This window comes from Crinia signifera, chromosome 1 (assembly GCF_055691185.1).
Source record: "Crinia signifera chromosome 1, ASM5569118v1, whole genome shotgun sequence".
Classification (NCBI taxonomy): Eukaryota; Metazoa; Chordata; class Amphibia; order Anura; family Myobatrachidae; genus Crinia; species Crinia signifera.
The window spans coordinates 62,404,019-62,427,511 of record NC_139217.1 but is presented as its reverse complement, the minus strand read 5'-3'; the positions used below and the strand labels follow the sequence as shown (position 1 = coordinate 62,427,511).

General features: G+C 45.0%; 1 protein-coding gene across 1 annotated transcript in view; it reads left to right on the top strand.

The window, feature by feature from the left end:
• The window catches only part of NWD2 (NACHT and WD repeat domain containing 2), a 175,982-nt gene that overhangs the window by 98,560 nt on the left and 53,929 nt on the right, over window positions 1-23,493 (top strand). Inside the window, exon 2 of the mRNA XM_083158528.1 lies at window positions 8,146-8,234. Coding sequence (XP_083014654.1) covers window positions 8,146-8,234 — 89 coding nt within the window. The remainder of the gene's footprint in view (window positions 1-8,145; window positions 8,235-23,493) is intronic.

Below are 23,493 nucleotides of genomic sequence, written 5' to 3'. Positions count from 1 at the left end.
AGGGGTACTACATATAATGTGAATAATAGGCACTACTGTGTGGCGTAATGTGAATAAGGGCACTAATATGTGCCATAATATGACTCAGGGGCACTAAATGTGGTGTAATGTGAATAAGGTTGTACTATTTTGTGGCATAATTTGAATTGGGGGTATTATATACAGTATTACTATATATTTATTTAATTACATTTTTTTATTTTGCTTTTGCCAGCTGGCACACATATCTTTGATGTGAAAAAAAACATACATACAGCCATTGACAAAGTGCTTTTTATCTGTGTTCACTAATGGTTGGGTGCTCTGCTGAGCTAGGCACCTCCCTCCAACTTTTATTTCTAGGTGTTGCCGCTCGGCTGCATTTGACGCTAAAATACTACTGACCTTGTATTGTACCTTAAGGCCCATACACACTGGGCGACTTTGAGCTGAAAGTCGCTCAAAACAGCAGGTTTGAGCGGCTTCCAGCTCAAAGCCGCCCAGTGTGTAGGCCCTGGCAATGAGCGGTGAGTGCTGCTGCTGCGCGCTCCCGCAACATCGCCAGGAAAGCCGTTCATCTGCTGGTTATACCAGCAGATGAGCGGCTTTGAGGACGGCTTTGCATAGCTCTGCGCTATGCAACGCCGTCCTCCCCCCCCCCTCCGTAGGCGCCAGGCAGGAGGAAAGCCACTCAGTGTGTATGCACTGTTACTGTAATCTGCAGCACATAACTTTGGTGCTTGAAAGACTCACGCTCAGCATTAGACAGAGTTCTACTCATGTTCAATAGCAATGCGGCGCTAAACTGTAATTCTGTTCTGGGTGGAACTGGCTGCATGGTTCAGCATCTCCGCCCCAGCATCACGCACTTCTATTCAGTCCCACTCTGAGCTCACTGCATGGATCAGCCCTTCCCCCTCCATCAGACTCTTCCATTTATTGCCATTATACACATTGTTTCACCTGCTCCAACCTCACTTAACAACATTAAAAAAAATGTACCGCCCGTCCACTGGCTGCGACCTCAGGTACACGTATTCTGCTGATATTATACAGACAGAAGAGTATCGTGATAAACTGCAGGTTTAAGTCAGAGTAATTATGAGGCCGGGATTCTGCCTCCATTCCTGATAAATGAATATGAATGTGCATCTTTGAGTTTAGCTTCCCTTAACGCTTGTTATTATGCAGTAGGTCTAAGTTATTAATCATAGTTATTGTCTGCCGTACAGTACATTCATCTCAGAGCTGAGTTATATAGTGAGTTACAGTGTTACTGTTTTTAGAAGCCCTGCAATTAAAACATTCTCAAACTCACACGGAATCAGATACAGAAGCAATGTCTGCCTGGCTATTAATGATCAGAACATTTTCCTGGCAAACCGTTCAGTTGTTTTGGGAATAGATGTCTCTTACTGTCACATTTATCATTGATATTATTCTGGGGAGTGAGAGATAAGAGAAATTCATTTTACTGAATAAACCCATGAAAATAATAAATGTTATAAGCGAATGTCCTATGACAATTAGAGGTTGCATGTAATAATAATTAATAATTACTATAAGTAATACGTATGTATTTATGTACAGTATGTATGTATGTATGTATGTATGTATGTGTGAGTATCTATGTATGTGTGTTTTTACTGTGTGTGTGTGTGTGTGTGTGTATGTATATATATATATATATATATATATATATATATATATATATATATATATATATATATAAATTTAGAGAGAGAGCGCAGATAATAGTTAATGTCCCCGAATTTCTCCCTCTGGAATCTTGGCAAGTAGCTAGAGATTGGCAGTCATACAAGACTGAATTCTAATGTATTTATAATAGATTCCAATTCCACTTTACTGAGCAAACTTTTCAAACTATTCTGTACAATATCTGTCTCCATACATCCATAAATACATTCATACCTACATCCTGGTGTGGATCATTAGGTCGACAGTGTCTAGGACAGTGAGAGTCATTTTGTCCACCACTATTGGTCAACAGGCAGAAGTACACCACATGAACAAAATCGACATGCATTAGGTTAACATGATCAAAATGTTGACACAACGTCGCCATGGAAAAGATCGGCATGATGTTTTCATGGTTTTTGTGTCTGTGTCGATATATATGGACAGCAGTAGTGTACTGCGTCCCCTCACATGGCTTGCTGTGCTCACCAAGCTTCAGGCATGGTTTTAAAAAAAAATCATGAAAAAATAATGTTGATCTTGTCATGTGTCCACCTTTTTCATGGTGACCTTTTTGACCCTGTTGACCTATTGCATGTTGACTTTTTGGGGTAGACCTATTGACGGTCTAGCTAGACAATGTAGAACTGTCAACTGGAGAGAACTATAGGCATAGTGAGTCACAACAGAATGTAAAAAAAGTGTAAAATCAAAAGTGTAAAAAAAAGGAAAAATATGGGGATGGATTATTCAATAAAGAGCAGAAGCAGCAACTCAGTACAAGTTCTGTAGCATGATGCCAGTCATCATGATAGTACTAAATAGTACTAAATGTGGATGTTGAAGATGAGGATATTGTTTTTGTCAGAAAGTAAGTCAGCCACCAGGGGCAGCAGTTCTTCCCATGATATTGATCCCATGAAATGGCAGATGGAGCCGCCGTCATCCAGTTCGCCAATGCACCAGTGATGCATTCCTGGCAATGGCATTCCGGCTAATGATTGTGGCGCGCGTGCATCTCCACTGGCATGCTGGCAAACGTGTCCATTGCCCCAAATAGGGCGTGCAAGCATCAAAGATGCACGAGCACCACAGTCGACAGCGCGCCAAGAGCCAGCTGGATGATGGTGGCTCTATCTGTATTTTTAGCCAAATCTGGAGAACATTTTGAATCAGCATATGCAATGTACACTGCCAACAGCCTCATCATCAACCTCCTCATAGGCCTTCCAAAAATGTTGTGGGGGCCCTAAAACAAAACCAAGCACTTCAGATGCAGAAGCGGTAATCCCTGTCATTGAAGTACTTGGTTTGTTGAACTGTGCAATTCCTTTTTAAGATACGAAATAAGGGTGGGTTGGAGATAATACTATTTCTGTACTAGAAAAACATGGTATTATCCCTCATGCATCATAAATGTACTGACATGATGGCGCTGGCCAAGAAGGCCACCTTCGCACCTCCCCTGCCCCTGTGGAGTGTGCATGTACAGTCAAAGCAGTCCCTGGCACTCCAGTACCACAACAAAAGGAAAAGTGGCTCTGATACCCTCATACAGAGGTGTAACCCTGGTGTATATTTGTGCAATAACAGGCAGCAGCAGCAGTAGTAAAGAAATACTGGTGCTCATTAGTCGTCTTCCTCAAGACAATGATAAATTGCTTTGGGAGATTTGGGTCTGACGTGATTTATACCCTTAAAAAACCATTATAATGAATTCTAGACCCCTTAATGTTCTCTACGATTTTTCAAATGTTTTTGTTGATTGATTGATTTTAGCGTGGAAAATGTTGAAGCCAGAGACCACAGGGGGAGATGTAGGAAACAATTAGCCACAGAAACCAATCAGCCTATTATATTATGGAATGTACTTGGTGAATGCTTCCTCAAAGTTCATTGGTTACCACGGGCAAATTTTCAAATGGTTCACTTCTCCCCTGTTTTCGCTGCTGCATACATCGATGTTAACGGCTTCGACCACTGGCTCATGTACACTTACACATCTTAACTAAATGAGACCTTCTAAAGTAACAGTATTCAAATACTGTTGCCTTGGAGACATCACTGTAAGGTCATTGGCTCTTGTGTGAGGTCAATTATTCTTGTGGGTTGCTTGGTAATGGCAACAAAAACATATCCTAATTGATCAATTCATTGGTGTGTGTGTCCTGGTTTACAATTATCCACTTTGGATGTTTGTTAAAGCATTAAAGTCATTTATTTCATCTCTTCTGAAACATGCAGCAACTTAATTTACATAGCTGCCACTTACCTCTAACTTGTACAAGAAGTATTTTTTATTGAATTAATATTCTGCCCTATTTATTTCTTATTCATTAAACATGGTGAACTGCATACTATCTTCACATCAAAATGATATATGTATCAATAATTAGTGTAATAATGGTATTTTGGCTTCTGTTTCAAATCGCCAGTAAAAATAAACAGCACTTTGGACCTTATTCTGGTTTATGCGCACCGTTGCAGATTTGCAACAGTGACGATGTTCCCTTATTACGCATGCGCATTACTGCGCATGTGCATGTGAAGGGCGCTCGCACCCGCCAGTGAGGACGTGGGGCAGCAGGGGATAGTCGCGCCCATGAGAACGCCCAGTGTTTCATGGGCGTTTCCATGGTAATGATCCAGTATCACGCAGTGCTGCATTTAAACCAGAATAACCTCCTTAATGTATATTAGAACATGGTCTCCACAACAATTATTATATATGTGAACTTTTGCTCAGTCGGTTACAACATTCCCCTCAGCGGCACAGCGCCATACCGCCGGCCATCGCCCCCCCCCCCCGCATGACAGCACCCTGCCATTACTTACCACATCATCCATGGCGCATTGTCCACCGGCTCCTTCAGTGTCCACATGTCCGGCGCGCACACTGCACAGTGCAGCCTGCAGAGCGCCGAGCCACTCTGTGTCCTAGGCTCGGTGCTCTGCAGGCTGCACTGTCTATTGTGCGTGCCTGGGTGCCGGGTGAGGGTGGCTGGGTGTGGGGTCTGTGGGCAGCTGCCCGGGCCCCTCCAGAGCCCGGGGCCCGGGACAGCTGTACCCAGGGCACCCCCCCTGTCGGCGGCCCTCATCATAAGACGTTGTTAGTATATCATTGGCCAGTGATATTGGCCTGCCCACCAATCGTCCAGGTCACCTCTTATCGAGCAGGTCCCTTTCACTATGGGGTCACCACCTGGGGCGCAGGGAACTTCGAAACATGATCCAGCCAAGGACCCCCCCAGGGCATCATAATAAAGAATAGTGATAGTAAAGTGATAAAATTATAAGTATGAAGGTCCCTACTATATGTTTGGAGGTAGAGAGTGTGTGAAAAAAATGTGCATACATAAATAATAGACATACAGGATATAAAAAGTAACTGTGTATTTAAGTTTTTATTGCCCTGAGTCAGTCCAGCCAGAGCAGCCCATGGGCCCCCACGCCCAGATGCCAACCCCAATTTACTGACACTATATACAAATACATAGGACTTACTTGGAATTATGCCTCTGTCTCAGTGCAGTCCATGCTGGTTCCCTGCTTAAAAACATAGAGTGTGTGTGTGTGGGGGGGGGGGGGGGGTGTGCTAATCTAGAGTGAGGCATTCTCAAACCTCAGGTGTGTATTTCTACACATATACATAGTAGGGAAAAGTGGCTCTAAATTGCACACCCTCAGTAATGAAAGGTGCCATCGGCTAAGAATAAAAGGGTTTACACAGAGAGAGATGGTGCAAATGCACTATACGATCATAACATTACAATATAATATATCATAAGAGGATAATGTAATGATCACATAGTGCACTTGCACCCTCTCTCTCTGTGTAAACTCCTCTAGTAATAGGTTTTGCCACTGACTTCATCTTCATATTGTATTCAATTGACCAATGAACACTCCTTTCTGTCTCTCAGGTCACACCCTGACTACCGGCATGCTCTCATCCATTACTTCAAGCTTTCTCCAACCCACAAAAATATGAACGCTATCAATTTCAACAACTTTGCTTTTTTGTACTACTTATTGGACCCACTTCATACCGCTTTCATTCCCAAAACTTGCGGAATTGTGCTTGGTAACACGTCCCTGCACTGCCAGGCCCCTAGGGGGAGTAGTTTCTACCTGTGGCTCTTCTGGCACCCATACTTAACACATCCTTGTTAGGAAACCATCATAGTTTAAAAGGTTTCAAATGTTAATGTTTGGTCGCATTTGCTGATTTTCTCAGCCCAAAACATAATCAAATTATATTTGTAAACTTAACTTTAAAGATATAACAATTTTTGAAGTCTTCTCTTATGAAGCTAGGCTCGAAATTATATTTGTCAGGAGGACCCATAATTCTTGCGGGTGGCATTGTACTCACTAATGTTACAAGCAAAGTCACAAAACTTGTGGAACATTTCTGTTAACTGAAAATACTTGGCCTAATATACTGTAGTCATTACCTATAGGCAGGGAACGTCCCAGTTTACAATATAACACTCATGCCTGGTACAGGAGATAGCGAAACTTCACAAAGAGCAGTGACTGTAACACAGAGACCAATCTCTCTTATGTAAGCAAAAGCCACAGAAATAGAATTTTATATGAAATAGTAATTTACAGTCAGTTTAGATCCAGGTGAATCAAACCATAACAACAATGTACGTACAGTATCAAACCCAGTGCCGTCTTTCTCATTGGGCTTAATGGGCAGTTGGCCAGGGGCCCAAGGATTCTAGGGGCCCACCCCAATGGGGAAGACGGCCCAGGGGAGCTGCAGAGGCAGCGGGTATCGGGGATCCGGGTAATGGGGGCTGGGAGCTTGTAGCACTAATTACCGGGTGGGAAGCACTGCTGATTTTGAAAAGACTGGCCGGATGCTGATTGGCTGAGCATCCGGCCAATCAGCGTCTGGCCAGTCTTTCCAAAATCAGCAGAGCCCCCCCGCCTCAGGAAATATCGCTACAAGCTCCCAGCCCCCGCTGCCCGGATCGCCACTGCCACTGCCTGGACGATGACACTGCTGCACATAGGTGCTTGGGGGGCCCCCGAATTATTTTGCCCAGGGGCCTGCTCTAACATTAAGATGGCCCTGATCTAACCAGGGATCAGAAGGATCACACTTCCAGATGTGAATTAGTATATAACAAGCACATCATTACTATATTACCTGTGAACACACCTGTTCTGTACATAGCTGTAAGTAAAACACTGATGCCAACATTCTACACACTGAGGATAATTTATGACCTGCAAACCTGATGACATCCCATAACATTCTATTTTGATGTCTCAGGCTTAATGCAGACACCAAATTTACAGGAAAGATCATGGATTGTGGATAATCTATACCACTTTCGCATCTCAAAAATAACCCAGGTTATTGCCAGGTCAACCCGGGTTGAGGTGCAGTGTGAAAGCACCAACCCAAGTTGGCCTGCCTGATAATTCAGCCCAGGTTAAAAGAAGGGTTAGACCTATGTCACAGTGTGTATAATCGGCAACCAGGGTTCAATGTGAAATATCAGACCCCAGTTTGCAATGTGAAAGCTGAATTTTGCACCAGTTATGCTTCTTTGGAGGAGAGCATTTCCCTGGTTCCTATGTGACATTTGTTTTATATTGTTACTGCTTTAATCTCAGCGCTCAAAGTCGAAATGGGGGGTATGGAAATTCAAACCCCCCCCCCCCCTAGTGCCAATCACTCACCTTTCCACCCCATGTGCCTCTTAATCCCCCTGTCCTATACCCCCCACTTTCCTTTCCTATCCCCCACGGGCTCTCACTTCCCTATCTCACTTTAAATCCCCAACTCTCTTTATGCTGGGATGGAGCAGTTCAGATTAGATGTTGGCGCCAGCAGCCCCCAATGCCAGTGAAAAGAAACGGCCTCTTTCTGAATCGTGGCAGCTTCTCATTGGCTGGCGATCCGTGAGACTTGATTGGCTAGCGGACATGCCGGATTTAAACTGAACTGCAAGGTGAACTGCAAGGGGGGCCAGATTAGGGATGGCCATCGTTGCTATTGCCATCGATGGTTGCTATCGATGGCAATAGTGCAACCAGACATCGATGGTGGCATACTATGCAATGAATGTCCATTAATGGTTTTTCCAACTTGCTGTTCCTGAAGATACACCAATGGCTGCTCTCTATCCGCTTCTGCGCCTGGCCCTTCAGCTCCTCTATTTCCTTTGCAGCAATAAGATCTTTCACCATCCCAGGACTGCTGGCGTGTCCAAAGCTTGTCTAGGAAGAGGGATGGCTTTGGGTAGTTACTTATACATGAATATTAAGTTTCTGCGTTGTCATCATTCACATTAACTCCAGGTCAATGCCGAACAATTCTATGAAATGAATCTTTTACATTTATCAGGCTAATTGTTTATTAAAACGATCCTTAATGTATTTTTTTTTTTTTAATTTTTAAATATTTTGAGCACAATTTTAATTGGACAAACCTATTGTGTGCAGATACAGAGGCAGAGAGGAACGCGCTAAGGGAGCAGGTGTACCCCAAGCTGAGAGAGTTCTGCAGAGAGAAGTATGGCATGGAGTTCCAGGTATTGTGCTCTTATTTATGTCTGTCTCATGTATACAATTATGAATGTGCACTTGTTTCCTACACAGTTTCAGTCACTGGGGGAGATATACTATGCCCTGATAAAGTGGAGAAAGATAAATCCTTCCAACGGCACAGAACTGGGGAGAGAAAAGACACTCCACAGCACACACACACACACACACACACACACACACACTGATCTGTACTGCGCTGGAGGAGAGGCAGCTGCTCTCTGTGTGATGTGCACTGAGGGGGGGGGGGATGAGTGATCGCACCTGCAACCACCCTCTCAGCAGCTGCCCCTGACACCACCTGCTCCCCCCCCCCCCCCCCCCCTCAGTGTAGAGAGTACAGTAGGTACTCCACAGAGACTTATTTTTTCAATATTTTCTAAGGGGGGTGGGCTGACCACACCCCCATGTAGGGAAGCCAATCCCGGGATTTGGGATTGAAAAATGCTCAATCCTGGGATTCGCTATTTTAAAAGAACACCCCCGCCCTCCACATATACATACCGGGCATTGCGGTTGGGATCGGGTGGTACGGTAGAGCAGAGCTGGGAGCAGCAGACCAACATACCAGGCAGTGCTGCAGAGCTGATCAGGGAGCGGGCGGGAATGGAAGAGTATGTATTCCCCACTGATGAGGCCGGAACTTGAGAGTGGCAGTGTGGGGGGGGGGGACCACTGTCCGCGTCACACTGCGCAGAGCTGCACAGCCTGGATGGGAGCAGCACTGCAGCATGCGCAGTCTAAACTCAAAATCCTGGGATTGGAGACTCCAATCCCAGGATTCAAATGCCAGCAATTTGGGGGCAGAGTCCTGGGATCCTGCTGATCCCGTCTGCGCTACTGCTCCTAAGTTCTGTGTGTTTGAAAAGTGACCGGAGCTGATTGGTTGAAAGTTTATCTCTCTCCACTTTATCACTTTCCAAGGCTTAGTACATCTGCTTTGCGGTACAGTATATCCAATCATTTGCAATGCTGCGATCTATGAGTGGTGTGAAGAGGGTTGTCTAGATGGACAGGTGGAGCTGCAAAATGCATTACTGCTAGCATGGGGCTGGTGCTAGACCGATATTATAATGGTGACAGCAGTCGACATAAAATGAATGGCAGCACAGGTTTATACTTGAACCCCTGCATCAGTTGCACAGATGCTGGCATTAGCATACAGACTCTGCCGCAATGGCTGCACTTCTTTGGGGGCTCACATCATCTGGAGCCAACAGCTCTGTCCCGGCAGCATGGCTTCGCTGCGTCTAATGAACTCAGCAACAGGGACTAAGACCTGCCGGTGCTGAGCCTCTATACAGCGTGGTAACTATACCCTGTGTCAATTTTTTATATCTATCGAGCGGCTTAGTGTTTCAAATACACCTCAGGGGGGAAAAACTCTACATTTGAACTGGCTGCCTAACGTCATATAACTTTATCAATCACTGAAATTGTACTTCATCAGCTGATATTAACTGGGAGTGCACGAACAAACAAATATTAACCCTTTGCAGTCCAAATTTTTGTTGTGCAATTCAAACAGTCTTGTTTAAATGTTTAAATAAATTCTACATTTTTTTTATTATTCAAAAATGGTCTACACTGAATGTTGAACGATGTTACTGGTTTTATTTTAAAGTGGCTCACCACTGGATCTGCTACTAGCGCTAGGGCTGTTGATCCTGACTAGACGTTGGACCTGAAAGGGTTAGCAGAACCGTTTTCTTCTTGCAATTAACTGTGTCCGGTTGCCACATATCATTGGAATATAAATTCCAAAAAGCTGTCTGAAAGATATCTGAAAAACAGACAAAAAGGGCCGTATTCAATGCTCTTTTGCTGTGACGGCAAGCAGTGCTGATTGCTCGCCGTCACGGCTCGCGGGTCATTATTCAACTCCCCCCCCCCCCCCACATGCACAGTTTCCACCTCGCTGGGTTTTTGCAGCAAGGTGGAAACGGCGTGTGTGGCCGCCAAAACATGCGAGCTAAATGCAGCGGGCTCTCTGCATTCGCCACAAGCCTTGCCATTTGGGGGAATCTTCACCATCCTCTGACAGCGAGGATTCCCCCGGGCATGTTAAATAGGGTGAGCAGCCGGCGCGGGAGTTAAACGGCGAGGGTGGCTTGTTTTCGGCGATCCTTGCCGTTTAACCCCCTCGGTTATGTTATATATGTTATATATGTGTGTGTTTCTATATACATATTGCTCAGCATTGCCTCAATTGAAGGAGGTGAATAATTATTACAATTATTATAAAATAGAACTGATTTTAATAATATAAAATCTTGTATTGAATATTTAATGAAATCATTCATTGGGAACAAGCAGGACTCTTTGTTTCTTGTATTTCCCATTAGCATAAGGTACTGGATCTGGCTTGCACAGCTGTCCGCAACTGCAGTCACTTTGTCGGCAACTCAGAATCAGCTCTAGTATGTTGGGTTGCTGTCTGCAGTTGTACAATGCCACTTGAAATAAAGGCGTCTAAAGAGATGACAGGCAATGTGCCGCAGTGTTCATGTATATCGTGTTAAAATATTTTAATTTATTCTAAAAAAATTCTCATTATGTTAATAACCTTACAGTGTATGCAGCAGATCATCTTATGACCTAGAAATGTCGTGGGGAATAAAATTAAATTCGGTCATATTTATCAAAATGTCCAACTGTGTTTCCTACCATCAACTTCCCCCTGCATGTGATGTTACAGGAGCATGAAAGCGCTGTTTTATTTACCCGCAGAGACTCCTTGTGCTGAAGAAAGGGTAAAACAACACCATAGGACTTATTCGGCAAAGTGGGCCAAATAGAACTCTAGTGAAAACACTGTCGGATCACTTCTTAGAACACTCACTGGGTGACATTTAATGGAATGCGATATTTAGTAACATTTTGAAATCGCACCGTATCGCACTTTTCCAAATCGCATTTTTTCCTCCAAAACCGATTATTTAATGGGATGCGAAAATGCCCCCAAAAGTGTGGTGAAGTGCGAAGAGATGCCATGTGGTGCGATTGTATGACACAGTAATTTGTGATTTCCACCGCCGGTCATGTGCAATATTCTGACCAACCGGAATGCGAATTACAACACTGCCTACGCATGCCAAATAACCCCCTAACCTATTGGCCCACCTAAGTCCCCTACAATATGCATCACACCCCCTATATAAAGGGGCAAAGGGTCATTTTGACCTTTGAAAGGTAGTAAGGAGCATGGAGAGGAGAGGAGGAATGTCTGGGAGAGGAGAGGCAGTGAGCGGAGGTGGCAGAGGGAGCAGTGGCACAGTCACAGGCAGCAGCAGCGCCAGAGGAGCCAGGGGGAGAGGCAGCAGAGGCACACTAAGAGACAGCAGTGTGAGAGGGAGAGGCAGCAGTATGCCAGGCAGCATGGCCACATCAAGGCCTTGGCCAGGCCGGACCCCAGAGGAGCAGGCACAGCAGGAGGAGGTGGAGGACCGTCTTGCATCCCCATCCCACTATGGTACTGTGCAGTGAGGGTCTTGAACTAATTTGGTGTTAGGTCATTTTTATAATTGCCATACAGCATTGTAAAAAATTTACTTACCAGCATGTAATCACCAAGGGATACCTCAGATTAAGCAGCTTCTTGCATTCGGCTCTGACTACTCCCCTAAATATTGGTGATAATGTATGGCAATTGGTTTATGGTATGCAAACACACTTACATCAAAGGTACGTGGCAGTATAGTTTATAAATGCAATTACCTGAGAAATAGCGCATTATGATCTCCATATGCATCAGATCCCCCCTCCGCGTACCCCTAACTACCGTATGTGGGGTAGTTTCAGCTTCCTGCACGACTGCTGCATTGCCATCCTCCACATTATGTGGTTGGGAAAGGGCAATGTTATGTAACATGCAGAAAGCCTGGACATTCATCACTGCTTTTGCTGGGTGGTAAAGCAGTATTCCTGATGACCTGTCCAAACACCTGAAGCGACTTTTCAGCACCCCGAAGGTGCGTTCCACAACACTGCGGGTGCCACTTTAGAGTTTAAAAAGCATGCACTATAGTACAGGGTACACTTACTGTTGCTAATTAGTGGTTTTACAAACAAGCATACCCATATTTTAGCCATTCTGACATCAGCTTTAAAAAGAATTGAGGGTTAAATACATTTGTGGGTATAGCTTACACTCTATTGGCACACTACACAGGAGTGTAATAATTGTTTAGTATGTAAATGAACACATACAGATGGGGCCGGGCTCATCTTTGCTGGCGAATCGCCAGAACGTCACCGCTGGCGATCCGCCAGCAGCCCGGCTCGCCATCTGACTGAGACGCGCGTGCGTCTCACGCGCATCTCAGTGTCCGTGAGCCGGGGCAATGGGACCCTGTCCGTCTCCGCTTCAGGGAGACGGACAGGGTTAGGGGGGGTGCGGGGAGGCGGTGGGGACCCCGGGTTACCGCCGACAAGCCGGCGGGGGCCCGGGGGAAGCCGTCGGAAGGGGACGCGCGCGCGCATCTCATGCGAGCGCGTCCCCTTTCGCAAATACAGATGGCGGGGGATGGCGGATGGCGGCGCCATCGCCATCCCCTGCAAAGAAGAGCCATGCCCCATCTGTAGTAGCACTATACATAATGGGCAAATATTTCTATATATTAAAATGTACTTACCAAGTAGCCAGCCCTCCGGCATTTGGCGGTCCTGGAATTGGTCCCAGAGGGCTGAGTGACACAGAATAAAGGCATCATGGCAGTTCCCTGGGTAGCCTGTAACCACACTGGGTATTTTGAGGTTGGCATCACATGTCACCTGCACGTTCAGAGAGTGACGCCCATGCCGATTGATGTAGATGTGTCCCCTCATGTGCGGTGCCCGAAGCCCAATGTGGCTGCAATCTATGACTCCCAGCACATTTGGGAATGCTGAGAGCCAATAGAAAGCCACCTTAAGGTCCTGCCACGCTGACTCACAACGTGGGAATCTGATATATGTGCGCTACAACTTCCTGAAAGCAAGTAACACTTGAGTGAAATGCTTAGAGAAAGTGGCTTGTGAGACCCCCAACGACCATGAGGTCACAGACTGAGTGGATCCTGTGACCAAGAAGTAGAGGGCACACATTAATTTCTGCAGCCCAGACACTGCATAGTTGGCAACCCCATAAGGGTCCAAATCATCTCTCACCTGCTCATATAAGTTCAAGAGGTTAATGCAGTTCAGCTGAAACATCCCCACAACCTGTTGATCAGAAAGGGAGTCTAGGTACAGCCTAGCACGATACCTACGTGAAGCACGCAGTACTCGGGGTACCTGGATCTGGCATGCAGCTCCTCCAAACTACCAAAGTCACAAACAGCCAGCTCCACACCACTCTGCACAATCTCCATCTCTCAAACCCTCACAGGTGTCCTTAATGATGTTTGGGTATATGTAGGGGAGTTTATCATTAAAAATGAGGTCACCTGTGTGGAAATTAACCATTTCTGCACTTGACCAAAGTTGCTTTTGGTTAAATTCGCCCATCAGGACCTGGTCTGCACCAGTGTCGATTTTTAGACACTTTTGAAATGCGAATTCCATTTGCGCATTCCATTAAATAAGCGATTTGAATACTATTCTATGGGAAAACATATGGATGTGATAAAAATGCTAATTGAAACCGGCAAGTGAGAAAGTGCTAAATGTGCGAATTACGGGACTTAGCGCACCCTATTAAGTACGCAATTTCGGCAAAAAGTGCGATAACCCAATTTTGTTGCCTAAAAATCGCAAATATTCAACAATCGCATTCTGTTAAATGTCACCCTTTATTTATCTTTGTGGAGGGTATTCAGTTGGTGCCAGCTAGCCATAAAACTGGTCCAATTCAACCAATGACTATTCAATTACAGGCATTTTCGCCCATTTTAACTAATTTTTCGCTGATGTTTTTTCACTTTTTTGGGGGCGCCAAAAAGTCTATGGTGAAAAATGACTATAAATGTGTAAAAATGCCTGCAATTTCTCCAAAAACTCATGGACCATAGAGTAATTTGCCAAGCTACATGTTTTTCGACCATGGCAAGTTTTTCGCCTACGTGAAATTTACTTTAATTGATTAGGCCGAATTGAAATTCAGCCTAAAAACTAGGGGGGAAATCAGCACTAATTGAATATCGCCCTTAGGGTAAAAAAGTGTAACATCGCTGTATGTACAACATTGTGTGAACTTTAGAGGATTTTTTTTCTATTGTTTTATTGTATTTTATTTTCTCTCAGATAGTAGAAGTATATAAAATAATATACAAATAAAGAGTGTATTTTGTTCAGGATAAATAGGCAAATACCCAGTTAGGTTGTCTATCGTTCTATTAGGTAACATGTTTTTTTGAAATGGGTATCAATGATTTGTTTGGATGTTGTGTAATGTTTATGTGTAGATTGAATGGAGTGATATACTATGATATTAACCCTTTGAGTGCCAAGGGAATTTGTCAAAATAGTTGTGAAATTTGCCAAGCCAACTTTTTTTTTAATTAACCCTTTAAATGCCAACATTGCTGTGAGCGATCCTCAAAAATTTTCGTTGGGTGTAATATTTAACTAAACATCAATTAATTGAATTGGCTGTATTTGCATTTATTTATACTAAAAGAACAGTCGCTGTGAGTGGCGCCGGGATTGCTAGTGGATATATGTTAAGGATCCCACAATGTTGAAACTCAAAGGGTTAATATGTATAATGACCTACACAGCTTACAGCGTGGCGTATGTCTATACTGCATAGACTTTGCGTAGACTGTAAGTATGTCAAGTTCTTTGAATAGTGTGGCTCTCACTGAAGATAATTTGTAACCTTTGACAAAGGCAAGTTGTCAGGCAACCAGGCTATCTGTAAAAGAAAGGTTTTCAATGCAGGAGAGTAAGTAAACAAAGCACAGTAGTGTATCAGACAATATTCTATTTTTTATTGGGCATATTTGGGTTTGTATAGTTTCTTTATTGCTTAACATATCGTATTCACAGCATGCGTACACTGCTGCCGAAAAGTGTTAACCAATCTCATAAACGCTGTAAGCTATCATTGTATTTAGCAGCAGAGGCGGCAATGTCTAAATTATTGTGAATAAACAATAATAATGACTGAGTACTAGACTATTCCTGCTATACTTTGCAAGTATGAAAGATCCTTTGTTCATTGCCCAACTGAAAGTACAGATAGTATCCTTGGAATGGACAGAAAGATACATTTTATATATCTTGGCACCTGCAAACAATAGGCAAATACAAAGCATCGGCGAGAATGTGTGAGAATATGTGGTCCGTTCCTGTTTCTGCAAGTTAGTATAAATTTGAACAAAAATGATTCTGAAAATACCTCCAGCACCTTGATGAGTGATTTTTATAGATGTGTCCTCATTCACTCATTATTTTTGCACAGTTTGTGCTTTTATTTTAATCCCAAATATTCAATATGAAACCTTTTCAAAAGTGTTTTCACACAAGACATGTAAAACTTTTGTGACAACTTTTTGCAGTATACCTGAGCCATTGGTGCACCTAGACATGTAAAACATGCACATGACATAGGGCCAGATTCTCTAAGCTTCAAAAGTGATAAAATGGAGAGTGATAAACAGCCAGCCAATCAGCTCCTGTCTGACATTTTTCAAACACAGTCTGTGACATGGCAGGTAGGAGCTGATTGGCTGGCTGTTTATCACTCTAAATTTTATCACTTTTGAAGCTTAGAGAATCTAGCCCATAAACATGTACAAAATGCACATAAATATGTACAAAATGCAGGTAAAAATGCCCCAGTAGCTCCAATCAGCTCTGGTTTTCAAATATACCAGATTGGGAGCATTTCCACTACCCCTCGACCCCTTAACGTCCTGGGTTTAACCGTAATTTCCTGGGTTGGATTGCAGGGGAATTCAAACCGGGTTGTTTGACAAGAGAGCATTTCCACTGGCTGAAAACCTGGGTTGATGTTCATCTCCGCGGAAATTACCGGGTTATTTCTGCTAGTGGAAAAGGGGTATTACATGCTCCAGGACCGGAAGTGATTCCCATTGGCATTTCTTAGTTTAGCACCTGTGTCACAGTTTAATTATAGTGTACTTGTAATACCTCCTATATGTGAGGTTGTGGTGCAGGTATAAAGTGGATTTATCTCTGTGGTGGATCAATCTTCTGACTTTTTCTTTCTGTACAACTCTCAACTTCCAGAGAGACAAGGACTATTAACCCAGACACAAAAAGCATGGCAGACATAAGGCGGTATTCAATGCCACCAGCGAGAGGGTGTCTGCGGTGAGGGTGGCTTACCCTATTCAGTGTTCAGGGGGAATCCTTGCTGTCAGAGGACGGGGAGGATTCCCCCGAACGGCGAGGTTTGCGGCTAATGCAGGGATCTAGCTGCATTTAGCCGTGGGCCTTGCCATTTTGGTGGCCGCACACGCCGTTTCCACCTAACTGTAAAAACCCAGCGAGGTGGAAATGGACGGTGCAGGGGGGGGGGGGGGGGGGTCAGTTGAATACTGACCTGCGAGCTGTGGTGGCAAGCAATCAGCGCTGCTCACTGTCACAGCTCACCAGGTGGCATTAAATATACCCCTTAATGTATGGAGAGGATTTTTGTATTTATTAATAATGACCCCCAAGTTCTGACTGCAGTGGGTTAGTGAGACTTAAATGAATCAATGGAAGTAGTTAACACATCACTCTCATTGCTCCCATTACCGGGCCATTTGCTGCAGGGAGGGAGGGCCGGGGGTGGACATCGGGCTGGAGCAGGGTTTTATGGGGGCTTCCCCATGAAAACACTGGCATTCCCCTGGGAACCCAGGCGGGCCGATGCCCACTCTGGGCCAGCAGTTGACATCAGCACCTGCCCCGTCTTCGGTGATCTGCAGAGTAAAATAAAAGTCAGTTTAGACTTGGGGGGGAACAGCCGTTCGTCAGGGCGCCGTTAAGGTGCTCGCTAAGCAGCAAACGACTGCTGCTTAGTGAGTCAACCTGAATTAGGCTCATATTGTATAACTTATGTTCTTACGGCTGACATAGATAACATGCAGTCCTCCAGATCCAGGAGGCCTAACGATCTTAAACAGCACCTTATGTCTCAGAGTCTCTAGGGAATTCAGGGCCTTATTCTAGTTCACTCTTTCTGACAAATTCCTTCTTAGATGGACAAAACCATGTGCACTGCAGGTGGGGCAGATGGTACTTGTGCAGAGATAATTAGATTTGGGTGGTGTTTTACTTCAAAGTGAGATCTATATTTCAGTGTAAAAATAAAGCAGCCAGTATTTACCCTGCACAGAAACAAAATAACTCAACCAAATCTAATTCTCTCATCTAATTTCACATCTGCCCCCCTGCAGTGCACATGGTTTTGTCCATCTAAGAAGGATTTTGTCAGAAAGAGTGAACTAGAATAAGGCCCTCAATGTCAATGGCCGCTTCCAGTCCCTGCAATTTGTAGGCATACTTTCTTTATTAGATATAATTAAATTTGGATCATGCTTGAGATTTGTTCTAGAGGCATATAATCTATGTAATTACTTTTCTGTTTTAAGTCTCTCTCTCCTGCTGGCATTTATTTATTAGTTCTAATGGTTCTAGTTTAGATATAAGAGGGAGGACGTAGAATTAGCAAAAATCTAAGGTGCTAAATAATTAGGTACAGTGGTTCCTTTCTGCTTTTCTCATTTACAGGTATAATTATCAAAATCATTTTCACAAAAATGCTAATAGGCAATCGGAGAATTATCAAAAATCTCCCATAAGCCAGTGCCGTCTTTCCCATTGGGCTTAATGGGCAGTTGCCCAGGGGCCCAAGGATTCTAGGGGTCCACCCCAATGGGAAAGACGGCACTGCCCGGGGAGCTGCTGCTGTAGCGGGTGGTGGGCAGCGGTGTCCGGGCAGCTGCGGCTGGAAGCTTGTAGCTCTGTGATATTGGCCGGGCGGTGAGCGGAAAGCTGATTTTGAAACCACTGGCCGGGTGCTGATTAGCTGAATTCTCTCAGCCAATCAGCGTCCAGCCAGTCTTTTTCAAAATCAGCTTCCTGGCTGCTGCCCGACAGCACTACAAGATCCCAGCCAGCGCTGCACAAAACCCGCAGCACATAGGTATGTGGGGGTTGTGTATATGTCGGGGAGGGCCTGCGCTAATGTTCTGTCCAGTGGCCCCTGCCAATGCCCTTAAATTCACATCTATTTAGTAATAGTAAATGGAAGCTGACAAACTGACAAAGGAGCCCTGTGATAATAAAGCCATCTTGATATAATGTTATCAGGGCTTTCCTCTCTGCTGGTAGAAAAGGCTGAGCTGGGATCGACCCTGCGATCAGTGAGGTTTGTCTGATAGAGCACAGGCAGATCACTGTGTGGAAAAAAATAAGTTGAATTAAAAAATAATACCTGCACCCAATAATGGTGATCAGTGATCGAGTGAGGGCAGATGTTAATCTGATCGCTATGTTGCTGCTGTGACCGCCATTGCAGTAAAGTGATGCTAGGAAGCCAGCATCTGACTTTACCGCACCAGGGGTCATAGCAGAGCAAAGGGTCAGATGACTGGCTGCCCTCTATTTTGTGCAAGCACCATCTATATGGGTCTGCTCAAGGTTTCATATAGAAAGACTATACTAAGGGGAAGATGTAGTAAATCTTCAAGAGAGACAAAGTGGAAAAGTTATCGCTTGTACTAGAGATGAGCAGCGGGCACTTTTTCGGGTTTTGGTTTTGGATCTGGATCTCCCTTCGTGTTTTGGATCTGGATTGGTTTTGGCAAAACCACCCTTGCAGGTTTTGGTTTTGGATCTGGATTTTTTTTTTGGGGGGGGGGAATGTAAAAAATTTGCTAAAATAACAGATTTTGGGCCTGTTTTTGCCCCTAAAGTATTATTAAGCTCAACAACATTAATTTCCACTAATTTCTAGTCAATTTTGATCACTTCACACTGGACACTAGATATAGGCCGTCACACTGGACACTAGATATATGCCGTCACACTGGACACTAGATATATGCCGTCACACTGGACACTGGATATATGCCATCACACTGGACACTAGATATATGCCGTCACACTGGACACTAGATATATGCCGTCACACTGGACACTGGATATATGCCGTCACACTGGACAATGGATATATGTCGTCACACTGGACACAGGATATATGTCGTCACACTGGACACTGGATATATGCCGTCACACTGGACAATGGATATATGCCGTCACACTGGACAATGGATATATGTCGTCACACTGGACACTGGATATATGCCGTCACACTGGACACTGGATATATGCCGTCACACTGGACAATGGATATATGTCGTCAAACTGGACACTGGATATATGCCGTCACACTGGACACTGGATATATGCCGTCACACTGGACAATGGATATATGCCGTCACACTGGACAATGGATATAGTCCGTCACACTGGACACTGGATATAGTCCATCACACTGGACACTAGATATATGCCGTCACACTGGACAATGGATATATGCCGTCACTCTGGACAATGGATATATGCCGTCACTCTGGACAATGGATATATGCCGTCACACTGGACACTGGATATAGGCAGTCACACTGGACACTAGATATATATGCCCTCACACTGGACACAGCCCATTACACTGGACACTGGATACAGCCTGTCACCCTGGACACAGCCCCTGGACACTGGACACAGCCCCTGGACACTGGACACAGCCCCTGGACACAGCCCCTGTACACTGGACACAGCCCCTGACACACTGGACACAGCCCCTTGTATTATGGACACTGCATGTACAGTCAGCAGCACTGCAGCCCCTGCGTGTGAGCACTGCAGCACCTAGTTTACAACAAAATAAAAAATCAGTCACTAAATAAATCACAGCACAGGGCACAGAGCACAGATCCCAACCACCCTCTTCCCTCTCCTATAATGGAGTGAAGATGGCGGGGCCAGAGCCGAATTTCCTATTAGGCACGTGAGGCACGTTCCTAGGGGCGGCACATGTTTGGGGGCGGCACTTGGGTGCCTGTGATAGTACTGTCAGCCCAAAATGTACCAATAACTGCAAAATATCCACTGTACTGTACTATATTCCATCTTAAATAGAGTGTAAATGGATAGGACATGCAGATACTGCCCCTGTAACTGTCCTACTTAGTAAACATTATTGTTGTGCCTAGGGGCGCCCTCATCCCTAAATCCACCCCTGGGCGGGGCACGCGTGCATTTTATATAGAATCCAGATCCCGCGAGAATCCGACAGCGTGGTGATGACGTTTTGCCTCTTTTTCGGTCTGGAATTCATTCGGGAACTCCCGAGCCGGCTCAGATCCTGACTCGGATCACCATATTCGGATCTGCCGGAACCCGGAGATCCTGAAACAGTTTATCTCTAGCTTGTACTGCATAGTTACATAACTAATGTGCCGGGTTCTAGCCCTGCACAGTGGGGACCAATGGCAGCTGCAGAGGTGGGGCTGCAGTGCAGTCCAAAATTCAAATAGTGGAGTTACACAGGGGCGGATCCAGGATAAAATGACAGGGGGGGCACCATGATAAAAGAGGGTTTAGGTGGGGGAGGGCCAGTGTTAGTGGTGCCAGTGTACATGCTAAGAGAGCGGCAGAGAGAGGGTGGCAATGGGATTAAAAATAAGCCCTGGCATTTAAAGTATGCAGGCCCACCATGGCAACAAAGTGAAGGATGTACAGTAGTTGTGCGCGCTCCAAAGGCGCACTCTGGAAAAGAGGGTGTGGCCACTCAACAGGGGGCATGTCCTTGAGTGTAGTGTACAACACCATATACAACTTCTACACATTATGCAACAAAATACTAGACCCAATTATACTTGCCATTACACATGATGCCAAATGGAATGAGCCAAAATTCAAACAATGCCACATGGATTGTGTCAAAATTCACATAATGCCACACGGATTGAGCCAAAATTTACATAATAGCACACGGATTGAGCCAAAATTCACATAATGCCACACGGATTGAGCCAGAATTCACATAATGCCACACAGATTAAGACAAAATTCACAATACGCATCATAAACAGGGACATTGTCCGCCAATGGCGCACATTAAACATTTACACCATAATGTCCATTGCACTTTAAGTTACACGGCATGATGTCCATTATGTATTATGCCAAACACCATAATGCCTATTAAAAATTATGTTACATACAGTAAGTGCTGCTTATCTACATGCTCATTGCCAAGGTTTCAATGCTCATTGCCAGAGGTTCCATGCTCGTTGCCATGTGGGATTACATGCTCATTGCCAATGGGGAATACATGCTCGTGGTAAATGGGGGACAGCCGACGCCAGGCAGAAGTGATAGCCACTGACAGTGGCAGAGCCTGGCTGTATTCCGAGCACTGCAGGTCCCAGCTATTTGAAATAATACCCATTTCACACCAGAAAATGCATTCCCAGGTTGGCCCCTTTTACACCAGCCTAGTCCCTGCATTTTCTGGTGTGAGGGGGAGAGAAAACCACCCCTCCCCCCCTTTAACCAGTTATCTCATTTAACCGGCTATATCTTCGGAACTAACTGACCCATTTACATGAGACAAGTATCATATTGAAGAACTTTTGAGTGGGCTTTGAATGATTTTGGTCCAGTGAAACTGGAACGTTTGGTTCCAGAGTAATCTGCCCTCAAATAACATGAACAGCCATGAAATTACATTTCAAAAATAAAAAAAAATCGATTTACATGCTACAGTATATCTCTGGAACCGATTGACCGATATAGACCGACCTGGTATCATATTGAAGGCCCAGCGATTTGGAATTGAATGACTTCAACCACAAGCTCCTGGGATGCCAGGGAGGGAACTGGCAGCTGTCGGAACCGGGTGGGGGTCGGAATTGACGGGTCCCATATTATCCTATGGGGAAAAAATGTTACAGCTTTGCCAGGCGATATCTCCGGTTCCCGGGGGGGCTAGAGACATGGGGCTGGGCTCGTTGGAAAGCTCTGGTCCTCATCTACAAAATGAATGACAGGGGGGCACGTGCCCAGGTGCCCCCCCCCCCCCTGAATCCGCCACTGGAGTTACACCAACTGCCAGTGAGCCCCAGGTGGGGATGTTTAGCAGCATTTGGGGTGACAGTTGGGGTGGCTCCTCTATTTGAATTTTGGACTGTGCTGGAGCCTCCACTGGTTGGGAGCCTTTGCTATATGTACTTCTTTCTATCTGAGCCACGAGGAGAGTATACACCCCCATGGACCCTGTGACAGCATCTGTAACATTATAACTATGTGGTCCTGTCTTGATTCTGACAATAAATGCACTTTGATTTGTAACTACTGGAGGAACCTTGGGTCTAATTCAGACCTGATCGCTGTTCTGCTAATTTTGCAATCAGGTATACGCCACCCCACAATGATACGACTATTAGGCCATGCTCTGCGACCAGCCGTATATTTGCAGAGCAGCTGGAGCTGCCTAGCATGAGTGACCTGGCAGGTCCTGGTCCTGTGTCCACCAGCATGGCATGCATGCTAAAAATGCGACTAGTTTCGATGCAATGCACCAGAAGTCTGTTCTGATTAAACAGATGTGCGGGGGAGAAGCGGAGGGTGGTGGGTCCAGGGACATGTGCGAGGCTTGCCCACCGTTCCGGGGGGGGCGGGGAGGGGGGGACCCGAATTTCGGGAGCCTGCAGACCATTCCAAAAGGGTAGGCAAGTATGTGACGTGAATAAGATAGTCAGCAGAAAAGATGCCCGATGCTAGCAGAATCTCGCGGGTCATAGCGTGCTGGGGAGGCTGCTTGGCGTGACTTTAGCAAAGACATATGAGGACACATCTGTATACGGTTCCATTTGGAGACTGAGGGCCTTATTCTACTTCACTCTTAGAGGCAAATTCCTTCTCAAATGGACAAAACCATGTGAACTGCAGGTGCAGAGAGAGTTAGATTTGGGTGGGGGTTTTCTTCAAAGTGAGATCTATATTGCAGTGTAAAAATAAAGCAGTAAGTATTTTCCCTGCACAGAAACAAAATAACTCACCCAAATCTAATTCTATCTGCACCTGTTACATCTGCCCCCCCCCCCCCCCCTGCAGTGTACATGGTTTTGGCCATCCGAGAAGGAATTTGCCTCTGAGTGAACTAGAATAAGGCCCAGAATCTCTAAACTTCCATTGGCAGATATTTTTTATTATTATTATTTTATGCCCAATAATGACCTTGCATTGGGCTGCTCTGTCACATGTCCCACTCTGGACTCAGGGATAGATGTATGAAGC